Source organism: Camelina sativa, chromosome 18 (assembly GCF_030686135.1).
Source record: "Camelina sativa cultivar CO46 ecotype springtype chromosome 18, ASM3068613v1".
In the NCBI taxonomy this organism is placed as follows: domain Eukaryota; kingdom Viridiplantae; phylum Streptophyta; class Magnoliopsida; order Brassicales; family Brassicaceae; genus Camelina; species Camelina sativa.
The window spans coordinates 22,618,640-22,639,439 of record NC_141897.1 but is presented as its reverse complement, the minus strand read 5'-3'; the positions used below and the strand labels follow the sequence as shown (position 1 = coordinate 22,639,439).

At 37.3% G+C, this 20,800-nt stretch overlaps 7 protein-coding genes and 1 non-coding gene across 12 annotated transcripts; 3 read left to right on the top strand and 5 right to left on the bottom strand.

Annotated features, from left to right (window-relative positions):
- Positions 1 to 102: 102 nt before the first annotated feature.
- On the bottom strand, positions 103 to 1,881 carry LOC104762735 (uncharacterized). Its single transcript, XM_010486090.3, has 3 exons — positions 1,067 to 1,881; positions 645 to 755; positions 103 to 472 (listed from the first exon to the last, which is right to left on the bottom strand). The coding sequence occupies exons 1-3, from the start codon at positions 1,745 to 1,747 to the stop codon at positions 323 to 325; spliced, it is 942 nt and encodes a 313-aa protein (XP_010484392.2). The 5' UTR covers positions 1,748 to 1,881; the 3' UTR covers positions 103 to 322.
- LOC104762734 (polyadenylate-binding protein 2) lies at positions 1,869 to 4,560 on the bottom strand. Of its 2 annotated transcripts, none has more exons than XM_010486089.3 (6): positions 4,340 to 4,560; positions 4,119 to 4,218; positions 3,846 to 3,916; positions 2,538 to 2,729; positions 2,303 to 2,430; positions 1,869 to 2,211 (listed from the first exon to the last, which is right to left on the bottom strand). In XM_010486089.3, exons 1-6 carry the CDS (start codon positions 4,460 to 4,462, stop codon positions 2,163 to 2,165), a joined length of 663 nt encoding a protein of 220 aa, XP_010484391.1. In that variant the 5' UTR covers positions 4,463 to 4,560; the 3' UTR covers positions 1,869 to 2,162. The 2 variants fall into 2 exon arrangements, with proteins under 2 accessions (XP_010484391.1, XP_010484390.1); XM_010486088.3 differs by having other exon boundaries at positions 4,337 to 4,557.
- Positions 4,561 to 4,817: 257 nt separating this feature from the next.
- LOC104762732 (ras-related protein RABA4a-like) lies at positions 4,818 to 6,159 on the top strand. The gene is made up of 2 exons (XM_010486083.2): positions 4,818 to 5,144; positions 5,480 to 6,159. The coding sequence occupies exons 1-2, from the start codon at positions 4,912 to 4,914 to the stop codon at positions 5,925 to 5,927; spliced, it is 681 nt and encodes a 226-aa protein (XP_010484385.1). The 5' UTR covers positions 4,818 to 4,911; the 3' UTR covers positions 5,928 to 6,159.
- Positions 6,160 to 6,263: 104 nt separating this feature from the next.
- On the top strand, positions 6,264 to 7,833 carry LOC104762733 (actin-related protein 2/3 complex subunit 5B). Of its 2 annotated transcripts, none has more exons than XM_087498675.1 (5): positions 6,264 to 6,377; positions 6,640 to 6,773; positions 6,853 to 6,925; positions 7,026 to 7,126; positions 7,211 to 7,833. In XM_087498675.1, the coding sequence occupies exons 2-5, from the start codon at positions 6,676 to 6,678 to the stop codon at positions 7,344 to 7,346; spliced, it is 408 nt and encodes a 135-aa protein (XP_087354801.1). In that variant the 5' UTR covers positions 6,264 to 6,377; positions 6,640 to 6,675; the 3' UTR covers positions 7,347 to 7,833. The 2 variants fall into 2 exon arrangements, with proteins under 2 accessions (XP_087354801.1, XP_087354800.1); XM_087498674.1 differs by having other exon boundaries at positions 6,293 to 6,405.
- On the bottom strand, positions 7,342 to 9,601 carry LOC104762730 (lanC-like protein GCL1). 2 transcript variants are annotated; one of them, XM_010486082.3, is made up of 5 exons: positions 9,242 to 9,601; positions 8,941 to 9,146; positions 8,515 to 8,626; positions 8,153 to 8,379; positions 7,342 to 8,068 (listed from the first exon to the last, which is right to left on the bottom strand). In XM_010486082.3, exons 1-5 carry the CDS (start codon positions 9,416 to 9,418, stop codon positions 7,486 to 7,488), a joined length of 1,305 nt encoding a protein of 434 aa, XP_010484384.1. In that variant the 5' UTR covers positions 9,419 to 9,601; the 3' UTR covers positions 7,342 to 7,485. The 2 variants fall into 2 exon arrangements, with proteins under 2 accessions (XP_010484384.1, XP_087354799.1); XM_087498673.1 differs by lacking the exon at positions 9,242 to 9,601 and having other exon boundaries at positions 8,153 to 8,411; positions 8,941 to 9,098.
- A 2,435-nt stretch (positions 9,602 to 12,036) lies between these two features.
- On the top strand, positions 12,037 to 17,214 carry LOC104762728 (uncharacterized). 2 transcript variants are annotated; one of them, XM_087498671.1, is made up of 14 exons: positions 12,037 to 12,565; positions 13,055 to 13,143; positions 13,436 to 13,594; positions 13,810 to 14,023; positions 14,324 to 14,410; positions 14,484 to 14,623; positions 14,785 to 14,865; positions 14,983 to 15,047; positions 15,216 to 15,391; positions 15,523 to 15,653; positions 15,732 to 15,813; positions 15,918 to 16,131; positions 16,227 to 16,327; positions 16,404 to 17,214. In XM_087498671.1, exons 1-14 carry the CDS (start codon positions 12,398 to 12,400, stop codon positions 16,902 to 16,904), a joined length of 2,208 nt encoding a protein of 735 aa, XP_087354797.1. In that variant the 5' UTR covers positions 12,037 to 12,397; the 3' UTR covers positions 16,905 to 17,214. The 2 variants fall into 2 exon arrangements, with proteins under 2 accessions (XP_087354797.1, XP_087354798.1); XM_087498672.1 differs by having other exon boundaries at positions 12,103 to 12,565; positions 13,458 to 13,594.
- A 230-nt stretch (positions 17,215 to 17,444) lies between these two features.
- Positions 17,445 to 18,063, bottom strand: LOC104762729 (protein SALT UP-REGULATED GENE A-like). Its single transcript, XM_010486081.3, has one exon. It carries the CDS (start codon positions 18,009 to 18,011, stop codon positions 17,547 to 17,549), a length of 465 nt encoding a protein of 154 aa, XP_010484383.2. The 5' UTR covers positions 18,012 to 18,063; the 3' UTR covers positions 17,445 to 17,546.
- A 1,595-nt stretch (positions 18,064 to 19,658) lies between these two features.
- On the bottom strand, positions 19,659 to 19,743 carry TRNAM-CAU (transfer RNA methionine (anticodon CAU)). The gene is given in 2 exon segments: positions 19,659 to 19,694; positions 19,706 to 19,743. It is a non-coding gene; the product is annotated as a tRNA-Met (tRNA).
- Positions 19,744 to 20,800: the final 1,057 nt, after the last annotated feature.

Below are 20,800 nucleotides of genomic sequence, written 5' to 3'. Positions count from 1 at the left end.
AATAGTTTTATATAATCACATTTTGGATTTACTGAGGTTAGGTAAGTCAATGTCTACATGTGATTATGTGAATGAATGGGTTCGTCTGAAGCTTTATCAAAATCATCATCAAGAACGTTCTTATAAGAGGGAAACAAGTGAAAATTACAAACCCAAAACAATGATGATGACAAATACAGCAACAATACTACAGTGACTTCTCCATATTTCAGTGTTCTCTCTCTCTCTTGGGTTCAAGAGTCCAGGAAAAACTTGTCTAGACAAAACTTACACATTGTCGTGTCGTCGCTGGTTCTTGTGTGTTTGCATTATGTCTGGTTTATTAAACCAATACTTGTTTAGGTGTTGAGGGTTCCTCTGCTGCTTTATTGGCTTCCTGCTCGTTAGGCGCTTGCTTGCTACTACTGCTCTCAAACAGCTTGCTGCTCTTTGCGATTGTAAGGATTAGCTCAAGTTGCTTTCGCTGTTGGTCCTGCAAAGCAAGCAACCAGCTTTTAAGAGCTCAAAGGAAACTAGTTATCGAAATCTTCAATTCAGCCATGGCATTAGCTTAGAAGACACTTCTACTAACTAATGGGGATACAAACCAGTTTCGAGTTTTATAATGATCAAATCCTAAATCGATGACGGGTTAATGGATATACCTGCATAGCGAGCAGAACCTTCTGAATTTCGCCTAGCTCCTTCTCTAATATCTCTTGTTGTGCAGCTAATACCCTTGTGGCCTCAGAATTCTTCTGAGCCAAAGCTGCAGTCTTTGGACAAAACAAACCAAGCTCTTTTAGATACATACAGCACAAAAGAACTAAACTTAATGCAAAGACAGCTACATTGATCAGTCAGAAACTGAAAACTGGAAATATCTAAATCTCTTCTGCAAGATTATCCCAAATCTCGGTTTAAACACTAGCTCATTTGTTACTTCCTCATACATTCAAGAACTCTTGATCAATTCCCAAATCACAACTTGTTCCCTTTTATCCGATTTCACATAGAGAATTCAAACTTTTACAGTGTGGAAGCATTTGAAGCAAAGCTCGAGAAAAGGCACAATGGGATTGTTTACCTCAGAAATTGGTTCCTTTATAGCTTTCCGGGTGACCCGAAACCGAATCCCAAGCTTCTCCAGATGCCTAGAAAGAACTCTAACAATGGTGGTCGAGCTTTTTAAATCCTCTTCAAGTTTCTCCAACCTTCGAATCAAGTTCGTCCCTTCACTCTCTCTCGCTCCTTTGCAAATCCTCATCCATTGCCGTCGTCTAAGCCATGAACCAGTGGCGACTGAACCAACCAATCCAACGAAACCTAAAGACAAAACCTTTTTCCCGATTTCACCAACCACCACGTAATTCACCGCGAGAACCACCGAAATCACGGCGGAAGATAGAATACAAAGCGCCTCCGCGAATGAAACAAAGCTCCCCAAATCGAAGCCATCGGATTTGGCGTCTTCGAGGTCTGTAGAAGAACTGTCTTCGTAGGATCCGATAGAAGACGCATGAGCTCTACAATCCCGATCGATCTCGAAATTAGACCCCGTAGAGATGACGTGGCGGAGGAGGATAGGCTGAGGGAATGATAAAGAATTCCGGCGAGAAATTTGTACGGCGGAGACGGCGAAGCAGAGGTTGCTTCTGCTGATGCGAACAGGAGTCGACCCTGAGAAGAGAGCGTATCGGGAAGGAAGCGATAAGGACATTATCGTCTTTTCGGATGTGCAACTAAAGTGACTGACCCAATGTGTCATTGCGAGAAAATGGCTACGACCTTAACGTCCTCATCAGAAGAGAACTTGAAACTGGGCACATAGTAGCATTGACCTAGATAAAATGCGCCGGGTAGACTTTAACTAAATCTTTGCTTAATGGTTTACACAAAATCAATAAGTCAACTCTTATTTTGACCTTATATAGTCAACGGGGTCAACACTCACACGCATTATATATGTGACACTTAAACCAATCATCATATGATTCATATCAAAACGATATGAAACTTATAATACCAGTCTAGGTTCCAAAATGTTTACGAGCAAAGTTCTAAAGGCCAAAGAGCCAGAGTCATATAGAAAGCTCAATAAAAGGATGGGTATATTAACCCATACATGCATCCTCCGCTCCCAATAGCTAATCCGCTCTATCCTTCCTTAACCATGACGGTTTTTATTGGTACGGCATGTAACGCATCGGCCTTCTGAACCTAGGAGCTTTTCTGCAAATACAAAAAAAAAAAAGAGAGTGAGAAGTGGAGAAAGCTGCGCGACCCCAATCACATATATGTCTTGGTGTTATATCTAACTTACCCATATCCATATGGGGAATACATATAAGGAGGCATGAAAGGTCTGCGGAACCGGTAACCCATGTACGGATTGAATCTTCTACCACGGAACTGTTTCAATCCAGGAACGTTTGTTCTCTTTTGCATGACCTGAAATTTATTCAAGCCAGATGAGAAAACGATGAACAAATAAGCTATTTTCCCATTATATAAGCGTTTGGTTTGATGGTATATAGTAAAATCATATTAATGTGTACCTTCAATTGACGACCATGTAACTCTGATTCATTCCGTTGTAGAGCCTCTTGAACAGCTTCGACTTCGACAAATTCTACATAAGCAAATCCCTTTGGCTGCCCGAATTTGTCTGTTAAAATGGTCACCCGATGGACAGTGCCACATGTTTGGAAATGCTGCTGCACTTCTTCTGGAGTACAAGCGTAATCAACCTGCACAGTGAAATATGCAGTTATAGTATATAGCAAACAGGCATAACCCATGGCGTCTTTCACTGTGCACACACAGAGTAATCCATCAAATTAACAAGTTCGGCAAACAAGAAACTCAACAAAGTCTGCTGCTGATAGCAGCTATGAGCCTTGACTAGAAAGCATCCGGCAGCTTGATTCAGTTCTTCAGAGGCTATCTCCTCGAGGATGGATTGTGAAATCCTTCACTCAAACATTATCCCCTCTCCAGATATCTCTTTTTTCCTTCGGAGTCACGACAATTTTCCTTTTCTACATTTCCTAATTCCTAATGCTCTTAAAACGTATTGACTTCTTTTATTCTTTTTTCTTAGCTTTTTTTTCAATTCTTTTTGCATCTTTTTTTATAGCTTTTTTCATCATGTTCCACAACAAAACAGAACAGATCTTTTGCAACTCTTTAAAAGGAAAAATGTAATGACCCCACGAAACCTAATTGACAACCCAGAGCAAATAAGAACTTCAAGAATGAGAACAATCCTGCGATTGTAGTAAGAAAAATCATAAGAAAAGCAAAACTGAACACCAAAAAAACAAAAACTATACGCATCCTCAAATTTGAACAGCCTAATAAATAAACATATGAACTTTAATTATAGACTGAAGATGTGTAAACTAACATATCTTTGATTTCGTCAACGCAAAAATCTCTCATTGAAGATGTGTAAACTAAAATAAGTAGCAGAGTTATCACTAGTGATACCACTGAAATCTAGTGCAAGCCATAGTAACAAAAGGTGTGTGACATTACACCAAAATTCACGGTTAACTAGTGATCTAATCACCTACTTCATAACTCACTATGTGAACAAAATTTGATGACATTCTATGTCACGCATCCAATCATGGATCAAGAACAGAACATAATCATATTATAGACTTCACAGGCGTACTATAATAAAATCTAACATCCATGATGAAAAAATATTCATATCAACAGAGCTAGTGATTTCCGCACTATTCAAAAGTCTAGAAGAATGAACATTTTAGATCAAAAAGACGTAAAATTATGAAACAAACCAGAAGCTATATGATTCAACAATAGAACTAAGTATAAACATAGGCGTTCGTTCTTACATTGCCAACAAAAACTGATCGAGCATCAACCTCCTCCTTGCCTGCCTGATTTGCTGCAATACTAGCAGGATCTGAAATAACAAAATTGAACAAAAACACTTTAATCAAGAAGCAAAACAACAGCATAACATAACTTAATTCACAGTACTTGGAATTTAAAGATAGATCCAAACACCATAACCAACGATTAGAAAAACCTAGCGACGACGGTGAATGAAATCAAAGAGCCGAATTATAGTGAACAAACAAAAAAAAAATCAAAGAGACGAAAACCTTGGCCTCCCATTTCCTTCTCGACCTTAGCCTGCATCTCACGCAGAGCAGCAGCCTCATCCTCCATCTCCTTCAATCGTTTCTTCATCTCATCCAACTCCTAGTATGTATTAAAGCACCAATCAAAACATATATACACGCGATTACAAAATAATCGAGATGATCAATCACATTCAAGATGAACGAAACAGTAAGAGAGACAAAAGAGCGTAACAGACCACCTTAACCGCATCATCATCAGCAGCAGCCATATCCAAATCGGGATTAGGAGCGTCCATATCTCCATCCATCTCGCCGACGTCGGGAATTTCTCCCCCGTAAACCTCGTGCTCCTCTTCCTCCATCGTCTCCCTTCTCTCTCTCTCTCCGTCGCGAACGTTTGCTTTGCTTTTTTTATTTCCCAGAGAAAAAAAACGCTTAGGGCACTTTTTGGTCAATTCGGATAGCGACACGTAATCATCAATCCGGGCCATTTATCATAAACTAATGGGCTTATGGCCCAGTTTTAAGATCCGAACTTGCCTTATCGATGACGTCATCACCAAAAAACATGCGCCTTGCTTGCAGAGGGAGATAATTGTCGTATCTGTCAGATCAGTCCCTAGATTCGAGCCGGCTAAATCCAACGGTTAATAAATTAAACACGTCATCAAATTAATGAAAAGTATATTGACTAAATACAGTTGACAACGACGACGACCGTATCAGATCTCTCCTCTCTCTGCGTTTAAAACTTCAAAAGCTCACTTTTCGGCAAAAGCTTTGAAACAGAGGATTCAAAGTTCAAAGCGAGATGACGAGTGGAGGCGGATACGGAGATCCGTCGCAGAAGATTGACTACGTGTTCAAAGTTGTGCTGATCGGCGATTCAGCGGTTGGGAAATCTCAGATACTCGCGAGATATGCGAGAGACGAGTTCAGTTTGGATTCTAAAGCCACCATCGGCGTTGAGTTTCAGACTAGGACACTTGTTATTGATCACAAGAGTGTTAAGGCTCAGATCTGGGATACCGCCGGCCAAGAACGGTATAATCTCCGATCTCTCTCTCTCTCTCTCCGGAACTCTTTTAGCTTCTTCGATTGCTGCTACTTCTGAACTTAGATCTCGATCCGATGATAGATGATAGTTTAGTTTAGGATCGATCTTAAGTATAATTAAGAAACTTAATATGAGATTTGGAATTCAAATTATGTGTAGAGTAGACTAAACCAGCTTCCGTAGTTGTATGATTGGTACAAAATTAGAAACTTAAGGCATCATTATCTTTAATGAATAAGCTTAATCACCATATTCAATGCCTTAATCATATGCTTACAAAAGCGTTCTATCTGTATATATGTGTGGTTTTGGTATAAAACAGATACAGAGCGGTAACGAGTGCATATTACCGAGGAGCGGTTGGGGCGATGTTGGTTTATGATATAACCAGACGCCAAACCTTTGATCATATCCCAAGATGGCTAGAAGAATTGCGTGCTCATGCAGATAAGAACATTGTGATCATCCTTATTGGTAACAAGTCAGATCTTGTTGATCAACGAGCTATACCGACTGAAGATGCTAAAGAATTTGCAGAGAAAGAAGGTTTGTTCTTCTTGGAGACATCTGCGTTTAACGCAACCAATGTCGAGAGTGCTTTCTCCACGGTTTTGACTGAGATCTTCAACATTGTGAACAAGAAAAGTCTTGCGGCGAGTGAAGATCAAGAGAATGGTAATCCCGGGTCTCTTGCTGGTAAGAAGATTGATATTGTTCCGGGTCCTGGTCAAGTGATACCAACGAAGAGTAACATATGTTGTAACTCTTAGATAACCCAATTCAAATTCTTGAATTTTTACTTGACAATATATATATATATATATATATATATATATAGATATTTGTAAGACTCTGGTTGGGATTGTTTCTCCTAATCCAGAGTTGTGTGATTCGTTTTTGTTGCTTGATTAGCAGTTTTTTATGGGGGCTTTGGGTATTGAAAAACTTATCTTAAAAGGTCAAATTGGACCTTAATTTGATTAACATGGTTTTATTTTGCAATCACGAACTTGTATAAGTTCATTTGACGTATTCGCTTTTTCATTTATTACAATTATGTACAAGCATAACAGCTTGTCCACTTCTCTTGTTACGCCCAGAGAAAAAAAAGTTACAATTAACAAAGTGTAGCGTCCGATTTTTATTTAGTATCACAATTCTGAAAAACCCTCTCTATCGGTCGCTCAATCACTCGATCGCTTGATTCTCTCTCATTTCACGTAAGCTTCGGATCCTTGGCCGATCCATGTATGGTTTGATCCTGACATTTCTGGATTCTGATCTGATCTAAAGCTGTGAGAAATTTGTGTGCCATCGGCATTGGGTTTTTCTACATGAGTAGAATTAATTTCTCGTGATCGTTACTTCTCTTTTTATGGCTTGAGAAGTTTTGCATTGCTTCCCATTGATTAGTTTTTGTTTCCTTATGCAGCAAGTTTTTGATTTGAATGAAGAAATGACATGAGTTTATTAATGTATCAGATCATTTCGCTGGAGGGATAGAGAAAGAGAGATCCAATGGCTGGAGCATCACAAATTGTTGAAGCTGATATTGCAGAGGCAATAATCGCGACGATCGAAACCAAATCGCAAAAGATTGAGAGCTTACTCAAACAGTATAACCCTAGATTTTCTTTTGTATATTTTTTTTTTACTTTCTCAGAAGACCTATTATAGTTTACTTTGTTTGTCCAGTTACAAACATATCGAAGCTCTGAAAACAGCTCTCGATGATTCGCCTCCCAAAACTCTCGATGAACGTTGCAAGGTCTCTCTGTTTCTTAGCTAGCTAGTGGTTTGTTTGTTCCTGACCAAAAGGATGATGTGATTTTTGATAAATGGTTGTTTCTCAATCGGTGAAATTGTAGTCAGCTAACTGGATAGTTGTGCACAAAGTTATCATGGCGATAAGGGATATCGACGGAATGTTGAATGCTCTTGGTGCCGAGTATTACGACATTCTCATGAAGTAAGCCCCTCAACCTAGCTTTTAGCTAGCTTCATGAGGAAGTCAGTGTTATTCATTCTTGTTTCCTTGAATGTTGTGGATCAGGTACTTGTATAGAGGCCTTTCGACTGGGGACGAACCTACATGCGATCAATGTTTGATGATTCACGAAAAACTAACAGAGAGAGCTGGTCTCGGTTGCATTCTCCGTTGTCTTAGTGATACTACCAATACCGTTTAAACCACTAAGCTGATCTTTTCATGCTACTTTTATTCTTCTTTTGCAAGAATGTTTCTCCCAAATAGATGATAGAAAAAGGAATAAACCGGGGAACCTAAAGATCGTTTCACAAGATAATGGAACCAACAGTTTATCTAAATCATATCTCATAACCAGGAAACTTAGAATCTACCGGTGACACAAGATCAAACCAGAGACATACTGGTCCAGCTAATCCCCGGAAAAGAGAATAATCATGTTCTGCTTCTTGCCTTGACATATCCAAGAGATCTCTTGCATCATGACACAAGTAACTCGCGAATGCTTTTGCTCTCTCTTCGTATACAACATCTCCTGTTAACCGATAAAGCGATAAGAAAGCATAGGCGTTACCAGCAACTCCATCAGCTAAACCTACCTTCTTCACCAAGCCACTCTTCCACACTACTTCTCCTGCTTCAATGGCTGCTTCTCGGAAATCCCTTTCCTTTGGAAACACCTGAGATGCTTTAGCCAACGTAATGGCCATGCCGGTTGCTCCATGAGCCCATTGGACTAACTTATTCCTCGGATTCCCTTCGCTGCACGGGTAGTTTCCGCTGTTCGGGAACCTATTACTCATCATGTACCTCAATGTCCCTTGAACATCCTTCACATCCTCTTCCCATAAAGGAAAATGTAGCAACACATACAAGATTCCAGCTAATCCGTTTGCCGCACCCCAAAATCGAGTCCCATGAAACCTAATAAGAGCCACAAAAACTAAGATAAATTTCCTTGCTAGTAAACCGAAATAGGATCACACTAAGCTACTGTATTGCGCAAACCTGTATAACAGGGGACAGGCTTCATGATCTGCGGCTCCAACTCGTCCACCGGCTAAGATAGCTGCAACGATGGGTGATAAGAGAGGGTCAGGAACAGTGCCTTCACCGAGATATCGGTTTAGGAACAGAGCACCCCAAAGGAAACCCGCTCTTCCATAGAGAAGGTCATATGACATCCCAAATCCTCCTTCCTCTGGTCCTGCTGGTAACGCTCTCTCTTCTGCGAGCTGCTTGTACGAATATAATCATTTAAAGTCCACTGTGAATTGTTTCTTGTATCAATGTTAACTATAGAACAAATCTCGTTGGATAAAAACAGTGAATCGGTGGTAATATAGTAAAAAGTCAAAAAGGATTGGAACCTCAAGAAAAAGACCAAGGAAGTAGTCACGTTTTGATTGGTTTCCTCTGTAATTGGCTACGATTGCACCAAGCGCATAAACTCCTCCTCTTCCACATAAAAACGTCACGTGCCTATTCATGAAAATCTAATTATTTTACTTACAAAACGACAATTCAATTTTGAGTGTGTAGATATTATTTTTATTGGTTCAAGATTTACATACTTTTCATGTTAGTGTTTATACTGTTATAGACGACAATAATTGGATAAAAGTGACATCTTTGTAACTATTCAATCTTGCTACTTAATCTGCCTTGATGTGTTTTTCTGTCAGGCAATTATTCGAATTTTATTTTCAAAATATTCTTCATAGTGATCAGATTACATTTTTTTTATTTGATGTTTACTCGGCTAAGGAACTTATTAGTGGCGAAGATATTTTCACCTGGTCGTGGCACGTGCAACGTTAGCACACCTGTCGATTATCTCTGCGCAAGTTAGCAGATCTTGATGGTTCATCGTGACCTCGTACGACTTCAAGCAGGTGAACGCTGTGCCTAGTAGTCCTGTGTACACAGTCGGATCCAGCACCGGACCCGAACCAGCAGGGGCAAGAGCTTCGACACCGCCTTTCCACGTGGCCTCCACAACCTACATATACATCGACCAAGAAACATATATGAGCCAACGTACAGAGATCTGGCTTACGTTAGCCGTGTGAGGCGTCACGTCCTTATCTTACGCACCTGGTTCTTGAGTAAAGTTGCTGCTCTGAGGAAAGATTCCGTAGGGATAGAAATTGTTGGAGCCGACGGTTTGGAAAGCAAATGATCAAGTTCGTCTTTCTTTACCGTCTCTCCGCCGTTTCCATCGTCGTTGCATCTCCGCTGCTCCGCCACAAACTCAACCGCCGACGACGACATAGCTCTCTCACTCTCACTCTCACTCTTGATCTTAATATCTTAAAGAGAATCAAATACGGACGCTATATTTAGTCATATATAATATAAGATGTTTAATAATAGCCGCTATTTATAAAGTTTATATGCGCCTTCAGTTTTATTCGAGAAATGTTCTCTTTTTTTCGTTTTTTATTCACTACTATTATCTATATATACATTTAATAGTAATATATAATAGCTACTATTTAATAGTAATATATTTTTCTTTTTATAAACTGGACTCATAATCTATATATACATTTTTGAATTACATTTTAGATTCTATCCTTTATTTGTATTTATTTAAAAAATTATTTACAAAATTAATCTTTAGAGTATTTCCAAAACTAGCATTACTTCAGATTTTATTTTCTAAATATTTTACATATCATACCAACTAAAAAATACAGCAGAATCAATATGAAAACAGAAACTGTAATATATTTAACTCACCTTCTATTTGTATTGAAGATATTATATCTCTGAATCTTTTGCAAACAAAGAAAACAACAATTTGATTCTTATTTTGTTGTCCAAAACGTGTGAGCTTTGATTCTTAACGTAAGAAAAACTTCGATTCACATTTATTTAAATATTATAATTAATATATATAAACTTAATAAAATTTTAAAATATTACGAACATGTAAAATGAAAATATTTTAAAATAGTATATAATATGGTTATATAGTAGATGAGTTATAAAAATGACATGTTAGAATTAATAAATATTATTAAATTTGTGCTAACACGGGTTAATTCCTCATTTTATTATTTGTCAACACTATTAATATTAAAATATTTCACATATAAAAATTAAGTTGATTTAACTAAATCGTGTAAAATAATTAAATTATTAGGAAAAATGTGACTTAGTCATAGCGTATAAATGACTTACTATGTATTTAGATCCCTTATTTTTTCGTTATAATAATTAAAAATCAAAATAGAATCTCAAACACTAAGTAAAACAAACTAAATATAACTAGCAAATAGTCATGAAGTATATTGCGAGTTAAAAAATTAATGTAAAATTTTAGCCGCACAAACGGTCGGAAAATTTAGTTATTCTTAAATTTGGAAAACCTCCAATATTTAACAAATAAATAAAATATAAATACAAATAATAATAAAAAATTATATACAACCGGTGTACCGCGAGTTAAAATGTAGTTAGTATTAATTTTCAAATTTTAGATCAATTAAATATTTGTGTAATTAAACTCTTTGGAACTGTCTAAAAGAGTTGCTCAATCCTCTTTATAGTTTATATTTGTATAAAATTCAAATAAATTTTGATATATTGAGTTTGGTATAAATAATATAGCTTCGTATAAATATCTAAAGACTTTCAGTTTTTTTTTTTTAAGTTGAAGGTCAAGATTTAGTTTTAATTTTAGGTACTTTCATCAGTTCAGTAAGATTTGAGTTCCACACGTGTTTGGTAGTTTTAATTTGTGCATTTAGGTATGGTTGGATCCCACTAGTAGTACTTAAATCAATTACTATGGCATCTTGAAAAATAAAAGTGATAGTACTGTTAAAGTACCAAGAAACAAAGGGAAATGGGAAGTGGGGGTTACAGTATAGGATTCTTCCGGTTGCAGGATATATGAGTCATGGACGGTGATAACCGGTAGACAAAACCTAAACGTGTCATGATGATCTTGTCGGCTCTATCATCAATTTGCCGTTGGATATGGCTAAGGAGATATGGATAGAGTACGAACGGTCGATGTGGTATGCATTCTTTTATAAAACAGGAATACAGTGCACAGATTTGGTTGACTATCTTAATCAGAGAGGATTAAAAGAGTAATAGGAATCTGACAATCTCTGATGCTTTAGTTGATGAACGAATAAATGAACTACTAATTTAAATAGGTAAGTGGGAACGCGTATATAAAAGTGAATCTTGTCAATTACGAATTAGACATTTGTTGGATACAAGTCACAATATCGGACATGAATCAAGTAGGTTAGCGCTGACCTGGCAACAGCAACACGTTTGGAAAACGTGAATCATGTTATATTTCTTCACACGGCTATTTTAAAAGTGTTTATATCAAAAAGTATCAAACCAAACTAACATACAATATTGTGTTTTCTTTTAATCAAAAACCATTACAATGATAAAACTATATATCTTGGATAGTTTGGATGTTGGCTATAGGTGTAACTAGGCCCATATTGAATTCATCAAAGTATTTTGGATGTAGGTGTAACCAGGCCCAGTTCCTGACTATCAAAAAATATCATTAGTTAGGGCTTTGTTGAAATTGATTTTCTTCTATTAAATCAATAATGAAGTTAGTTTTTTAAAAGAAACCACTAATTAATAACAACTATAAAAAGCAAGAAAAAAAAACACATACATATCCTACGAAAATGCGCAGCATGATCACAAAACTTCTTGCCTGCGCAAAGGATTAAGCATTTTTTTAACAAAAAAAATATATATATAAATTGTATGTTCCTTCAGAAAACAACTGACATTAATTTAATGACTTAAAAAAAAAAATATCAGATTTTCATTAAATCCGGCGTATCTTTCATAACGGAAAAATAATATTAATTTAGATTTGATGGTTGAAATTATTTAATCTTGATAAAAAAAAATAATTGAAAAGATAAAATTATTTATTATTAATCGGACTAATTCTTCTCAACGAAGTTAAATATTTACGTTTCCTAATAGCTCTTTCTTCTACTTCTTTTTTCTTCGTCGATGAACCGAACCGAGATCGAACCAACAACCTGAAAGTGGAAAAAAACGAAAACGGAACAACAACAAGAGAGAGACCTTCCTCTCAACGGCGCGTTTCTCTCACGCGCTAACATACACAGACAAGTCGAGCGATCTCGCGGCCGGCGTAAATCGATACCTTTGAAAAGCTCCGGTTGTTTTATATTTTTCGTTAATTTGATTGATTGAGTCTAGTGCATCGAGAGAGAGAGAGAGATGTGGGTTTTCTATCTGATCTCGTTGCCTCTAACCCTTGGATTAGTTGTTTCCACGCTCCGATACTTCGCCGGACCGGAGATTCCTCGGTATGTTCTTATCACCGTTGGATACACCTGGTTCTGCTCCGTCTCCGTTATTATCCTCGCTCCTGCCGACATTTGGACGGTACCACACATTCCCCCCCCCCCCCCCCAAGTTTCGTTTTCAATTTCGGACTACTGCGCGATTCTGATCGAATTGGTCTTTACGTGGACTTATTTTGCTTGATTTGGAATTGAATCGTGTGGTTTGCCTTAAAGTTTCGTAAGATCATTCATACGTAGGATTAAGATTTAGCTGAAGAATGTGGCTTCTGAATACGGCTTATAGTTAGTTATATGTAAGACTTAATTTGAAATTGGTAGTTAATGTTGTAAGAGTTTGAAAGACTCACTGAAGGTTTTTAGGCTTGAAGTCTTTAGCTGATTTGGGGAGTTAACAAAGTTATATTCAGGGATAGTAGTAAGCTTCGTCGTTTACTGCAAGATATGAAACAATGATAGCTAGATTTCGGGTTGCCATGTTTGATTTGGATTTGAACCAAAATAGGCGCACTAGGAGATTAGGGAATCATTTTATATATGGTTGCTTCATTCGTCTTCTTCTGTTCTGCAGACACTATCTCTGCAACCTGATCATCCTGAAAATGGCGCCATTTCCTTCTTATGGAGTTGGTCATACTGGAGTACGTTTCTACTCACCTGGTATGAACTGCTTGAACTTTTCAGTGCCTTTTCTTTGACACATGTCTTCCCCGATATTTACAGTACAATGTGTCCTTCTTCTGATCAGATCCAGTATAAGGTGGTAAAACCAGATTATGTTTGAAAAAATATACCTTAGTTAACATGACAGGATGTGTCCCATGTATGTCAAATAACTTTTATCTGTATGGTTGTGATCTTTTAGGTGTAAATTTGTTTTGGTTGCCAGTAATTGAAATGCACCCCTAACAATCTATTTACATTTATATTGAACTATGTTACCTCTAAACAGGGCTGTGGTGCCCCTTATTCAGGGTTTTGAAGATGCTGGAGACTTTACAGTGTCAGAGAGATTGAAGACTAGCGTACATGTCAACTTAGTTTTCTATCTAGTTCTGGGATTCATTGGTCTTCTCGGTCTTATCCTTCTCATCATGATGCACAGGAACTGGTAAAATTTTCCTTCATGGTTGAATATACTTATATATCGGATTTGTATCTCATGCTTTTGTCATTAACATTCATTAGTGTTGCAACTCAATTTCTCATCGTCTAGCAATAGATGATATATGGGTTTAGAATATCTGGTGCCCTATCTTTTTTTCTAGTGTGAAAGTTACATTCGTTCCTGGACTATTTGACTGAGGCGTTCTTGTATGTTAACAGGACAGGAAGCATTTTGGGTTATGCTATGGCATGTTCAAATACTTTTGGGCTGGTGACTGGTGCATTTCTTCTTGGCTTTGGCTTGAGCGAAATACCAAAGACCCTTTGGAAGAATGCAGACTGGACCACCCGCCAAAAAGTTCTCTCTCACAAAATTGCCAAAATTGCTGTGAAACTTGATAATGCCCATCAGGAACTTTCAAATGCGATTGTAGTAAGTTTTATCTGGGTTAAATAAGTTTTTGTCCTCATCTGCTTAAATATGCTCTACTTCAAACTTAACTAAGAACTTCGTTTCTAATATCATAGTTCATGACATCCTCATTGGTGCAATATAAGATCTAAGGAGATATTCCATTTAGCGGACTTTGTATCTATAGTAAATTTACTTCACGTAATTAAGTACCCTGAGTTTTAGCAATTCAAATAACTTTACACTGCTCCCTCCAGAAATGATGACATGTATTGTTTTCTTGTTAGACTGTTTATCACCCCCTAACTATTGCCTTGCTAGGTTGCTCAAGCGACTTCAACTCAAATGTCCAAGCGTGATCCTATGAGACCATACATGAATGTTATAGATGCTATGCTGGCTAAAATGGTAACTTCTACCTCCCATAATCTTTATATTGTGAGTAGAACATCTCCAATTTTATTGATCATATTCTATACAGTTCAGGGAAGACCCATCATTTAAGCCACAAGGTGGTCAGTTGGGTGAAAATGATATGGACTATGACACAGATGAGAAATCGATGGCAACGTTAAGGCGACACCTTCGAAATGCTAAGGATGAATATTACAGATATAAAAGGTATGGAGAACTTTCTAGAGGCCCTGTCTTAACTTCTAATAATACTTTGTTAGGAAACTTTTCTAATAATACTTTGTTAGGAAACTTGTTCCATTAATAGACTAAGTTGCAGCTGTTTTATTTCGAAATCTCTAGTAATGTCTCACTATGGCTGTTTGCAGTGAGTATCTAACTTACGTTACCGAGGCCCTTGTTCTTGAAGACACAATGAAGAATTATGAACGCCGTGATGCAACTGGATGGTCAGATTTTCGATCATTTCATCTCTCGTACAGTATAGAATTACCTCTTCCGTCATTTATTTTAAACAAGTTTATGATACCTTTCACCTTAAGCAGCTTTTTTTAACCGTATTTCAGGAAATACATTTCGAGCTTCAGATCTACTCGAACTGGAAATATGGGGAATTTTCTTGACACATTCGGTAAACTATTCCAATACTTTTGTACTTATTTGCTCTGTAACCTACTGAACGTGTTACTGAGGTGGAAAGTTCCCACTTTGACAAGAACACAATAGAAAGAATGAAATCATCCCTGAGTAGAGTTGTCGATTGCATGAGAATACTTATGTACATTATTACTATTGGCAGAATTTATGTGGAGGTGTATATTGAAGAAACAAATTCAGATGGTGTTGGCAGTAGTTATGGGGATTATGTCCGCTGCAATTCTTTTAGCAGAGGCAACTCTCCTTCTTAGTAAACTGGACTTGTCCCTCTTCTCAATACTTATTAGCTCTGTCAAATCCGATGAACTACTAGTGCAGGTATATTGTACTTTACATTTTGGTTCAATTCTCGCTTTGATGGAGCGCGTCATATCTTGTTACCTTATATATCAGCAAATGTTTCAACTGACCTGTAACTTCTGCTTGAATCCCGATCACTTTGCTTTCAGGCATTTGCTTTTGTACCTTTGGTGTATATGTGCGTCTGTACATACTATTCACTTTTTAAAATTGGGATGCTGATGATTTATTCCTTGACTCCTCGACAAACAAGTTCTGTGAATCTACTTATGATTTGCTCGTAAGTGAATATCTAACGATCCTTTTTTTAGAATAAGAATTTTACATGCTTATAAATGGTTTATATGTATCTCTTCAGGATGATTGCTCGATATGCGCCACCAATATCTTACAATTTTATTAATCTCATTCAACTTCATTCCGAGACTATATTTGAGAAGGTATTTTTCTCCGTCTCTCCCTTTGCGCATTTCATTGTCTTACAAGTCTTTAAAATTCATGCCATAACTGTGCTTCTTTGCAATGTTTTTATTTGATTCTGCAGAAAATGGGTAGAATCGATGATGCTGTCCCGGTCTTTGGACAACGGTTCAATGAAATATATCCGCTCATAATGGTTATCTACACATTGCTAGTTGCAGGCAATTTCTTTGATCGCATTTTTAATTACTTTGGTAGCTGGAAAAGATTTAGATTTCAAACAGAGAGCGAGGATACAGACGGGTTTGATCCTTCGGGGGTAATGATTCTTAAAAAAGGTAAAAAAAAAAGCATAGTGATCTTCTTCTGCATTGATATTTGACTAATAATAACTCGTGTTTTAATTCATTTTCCTTTCTTTTCCAATCCTTAGAACGAACATGGCTCGAAGAAGGACAAAAAGTCGGCGAGCATGTTCTTCCATTAGCAAGGAACTTCAACGATGTTGACATTGAACCAGGAAGCAATTTCTCTGTAAGTAGTAAACCGATAACATATAAAAGCAGAGCTCATAATGTTTTGTTCCAACGCCTGAGCAAGTTTTTTGCAGGAAAATTCATCCGTTGAAATGAAAATGTCGTCGAGCTATGACATAGACACAGTGAAAGGAAGTTCATCGAAAGATGATATGTCCCGTAAATACGGATCAGCCAGAGAAGCAATCACAAACAAATATGCAGCCATTAGAGAACAACAGAACAAACACTCGCCATCTTCTATCAAAAAGCCAGAGAACATGGCTTCGGCTAAAGTGTCCTTACTGGAAACAGACAGTTCAGGTCCAAGTAGTAATGGTGAAGGATCAGGAGAGCCATCGTCTCGTTTGGCGTCCACATGGCGAAACATGAAACAAGGAATCCAGAGTTTTAAAGAAAATGTAGCAACCAAGAAGTTTCTTCCACTAAGACAGGGACCAGAAACAACAACACTAACCAGCACAAGCAGAGTAGTGACTTCATCAGTGCCACAGTCGCTAGATGAGATATTCCAGAGACTGAAAAACCGGTCTGTAGAACACGGGCACTATCTCGATGACGATGATGAAGTTTGACTATGAAGAAGATGGTGATGAAAATTTGAAAAGACTATGCACTTACCAAAAAAGGCTGAGTGGAAAGGAAGCAAAGCAAGCACCAGATTTGGTCACCCATAGTATAGAACAACTTTACAAGAAACTGATGAAAAGCTAATTTGAATGTTACGAATCTCATAACGGAACATCCAAGAGTCGGAAGGGGCCATATTTTTGTGTTGTAGTATGCTCACTGTTAGTTACATAGTAGTACTATTATATACTTCTCGTACTATATTATATACGTACATTTATCGGTTTATATATAATGAACAAATCGCCTTAGAAATATTAGAACGTTTTGTTGATTTTAAAATCCATGGCCGCTGTGATGACATGCCAAATTGCTAATATGACTTTTATATACAACACGCAAGTTTAGGATATGATCAAAAAATCACTGATTGGTTGGTCAACTCACAGGAAAGTTCATCGTACCTTTGTATATATATCTTTGGTCAATTTCAGTGTAATACGAATGTATATATCTCTATTTTTCTACGTATTATCAGAAATCACTTTCATAAAATTTTCCACCATTTCACTTTCTTTTATCTGTAACTGTACACATCAAAAATAAAATTTCAGTAGAAAAAAAAAAAAGGGACTAAAATGGGTCATTTAATAAACTCGTTGACGTGAAGAAACCAATCCACCGACGTCGGCGGAAGCACCGCCTTTACCTTTGAGATGAAGCAACTTAGTCCAAAACCCAGTCTTCTTAACCGTCGTAGATTTCAACTTCTCCTTGGTCTTCTTCTTCGTCGAATCCCTAACAGTATTATAATCTTTGGGAACATGCGCCATAGATCTGCTTTTCTTCAACCCTCCACCTAAAGATTCGATCAGATTACCACTCAACGCTTCCCTCACAGCGAAAGACATCGACATCGAACCAGCTCTCCGATGATCCTTCACCGCCGGAGACGACGGAGAAGACGAAACGGTTGTGGAGGAAGTAGATCGATCATCGGATCGGTGAACTATGTAGTACGACGTCGTGTTAGGTAACCGAGAGAGTTTATCTCGTAAACAAGTTGGGCAAACTCCTTTGCTGCCATGGTGGTTGTGTTTTCTGCATTCCATTTTCTTCTTCTGCTTCGTCTCTATGATGTGTGTGTGGGTTATAAATATACACAGGCACACGCACGTGTGTACCTACGTGTGAAATATTGCCACGTGGATTTCAACGTCGGTATAAGGTTTGGCTATGTTGACAGGGCTTTCTTAGAAGAAACCTCTCTGACGTGTAAACGACTGTCTTTTTCAAATTTTTACGTCGATAATATGATTAAAAATTTTAAATGATTTGTTTTTTCAGCTCTTGATAAATTAAAGAACACAATTTTTAGAAGATGATTGTTTTCTTTTTGGTCAAACTTAAGAAAATGGTTATTATATTAATATTGAAAATAACTGGGAAAGAAAAACTATATTGTTTACTTTACTAGTAGTATCATCTAAATTTATGACAAGATCCAACTAAAAATTTGGAATATAATTTAGTATCTTTATTGTATTTGGATTTTTTTGCTTTTTAATTTTATTTTGATTTCTTATTTAATAAAAGAAAATATTAATGATTTTAAATTAGACACGTATTTCTTATTTTTCATTTTAAATATTTTGAATTACATTTATTTGTTTCGTTTTTTAAGGAAAACATTTTCCCAAATTAAATTTATAAAAAAAAATCTAACCGGAACATCCGTAGATTTTGGAACAGTTACTCAACGAATATCATAGAATGGGTGATGTAAGTGAGAGAGAGCAGTCCACACAGCCTGTGACACTAATAAAAACTCAATTCCCGTTCACACTTTCATACAAATTTCACAATGAAGACGGGAAATTTAATGGGGTCAACAAAAGAAACGCAAAAAGAAAAAAAGAAAAAAAAAGAAAAAAAAGGGGATGTGATAACGATGGACGGTTTTGAGTTAAACAAACACTCAACATGTTATGGGACCAACTTGTTCGGTATCATCTGACGGTGACCGTTGGCCGGTCGACTCGGACACGGACTCGCTTGTAAGTTGTAAACCGCGTTCGTACCCAAAAAAACAAACCCACTCGTGCGCACTTAAACTTCAATTTATTAAAAACTGTTACTACGTGACTTTTTTGGTTTGGGTAAGTTTTCTTTTATTTCTTGAAGAATGGGTGCGCCGTATGCTTCAATTTCGTGCGCACGTGAGTTGTGTAGTCCAAAAGGACGACCAGAGTTTATGGGAAATTGCAAACTATTGAGGAGGAGAAAATCTAGAAGTTTGTACGGTTCATGATCGTGGGAATGAGTGAGTGATTTTATTATCTTGGATCGGATTACAAAGTAGATCCTCTTGCTTGTTTGTATTAACTAACTAATCCGGAATAACACTTTTCATTCGATGAACCTTCCTTCATACTCAAATACTTTATTTAAAACATGTTCTATGAACCTCGTGGTTTTTGACAATGCCAACAATACTTTTATTAAACACCAGTAAAAGCAGCTTCACTTCTCACGCTAATGCTGTTTCTACATTTATGTAATAATATGATAAATAAATTACATACAGTATGAGATTGTGTTGACATAAGATCCTACTCATGATATCGTATTGTGTGATGGTGATTGATGGGCGTGGAAATTAGTTAGGAGTTCTCAGCGACGAAGTTAGCCCTTTTGGATTATTGGGGAGGCCCAAAAGCCCAAGTAGATATGACAATGGAGCTAATAAAATAAAATATTGGGGTGAGAGAGGCTCGAACTCTCGACCTCAGGATTACTCAATAGCTATGAGACCTACGCGCTAGCCAACTGCGCCACCACCCCATGTTGATGACTTTCGAAGTAAGATATATATATATCAGTATCGTTCATTAAAACAGTAACAACCGACTCTTTTAAGGTATCAAAAAAAGTACGTAAGATTTTTGGCACACGAAACAAAAGGTACCAAATATACATATATACACTACAATATATGTAGATTATTCAAGCGAGAAACTCTATGAATATTATGCATTTATTTCGCCTTTTATGGGTTAGTTATCCAACTCGTCCAAAATGGACCAACTTGTTGCATTAAAATCAGACTGTCACATGGAGAAAGCGAGCGACAAACGACCACTCGAAAAAAGAACAATTGATTAGGGTAGATATGTGGTTTACTAGTAAGTTTTTTTCTTTGTAAGCAATGACATTATGTTACTTGAATTATCCAGCTCCATTCATAAAAAGAATTTGAGCCGAGCCGGTGGATCAACAGCCAAATTGGATAAGCCGAGCACGAGAGTCAGAGTCAAGAGTTTTCGTATAGTTATAAACTCCGGGGCATATGGAAAGGGTGAAAGAATGGGATTAGTGCTGCTTACGTGAGAAGAGAAGTGGTCATATTCTGCAAACCGTGAAAGAATGGGATTAGTAAGCCATATTCTCCAAACCGTGAATATGTGTGGGAAAGGTTAATGCGGATTGGAGTGACCCGATCAGATCTATGACTTATTATTGGTGATTTCAATGAAATAACCGGGAATCACGAGAAAAAGAAAGGAGAAAAATATCGGAAGCTTCATTTCTACCTTTCCGTGCTATGATTGATTCATGTGGTTTAATTGATTTCCCCTACCAAGGAAATCAATTTTCATGGATTGGTCAACGGTCAAATGGTAAGATTCGATGTCGCTTGGATAGAGCCATGGGAAACGAAGAGTGGCACAATATTTTTTCCCACACTAATGTGGAGTATATGAAGATGTGGGGTTCGGACCATCGTCCACTTCTCGCATCAATTCTAACACGTCCAAAAAAGTTTTTGAGAAGGTTTATGTTTGACAAGAGGTGGATTGATAAGCCAGGTCTTAAAGAGGCGGTGCTAGAAGGATGGGGA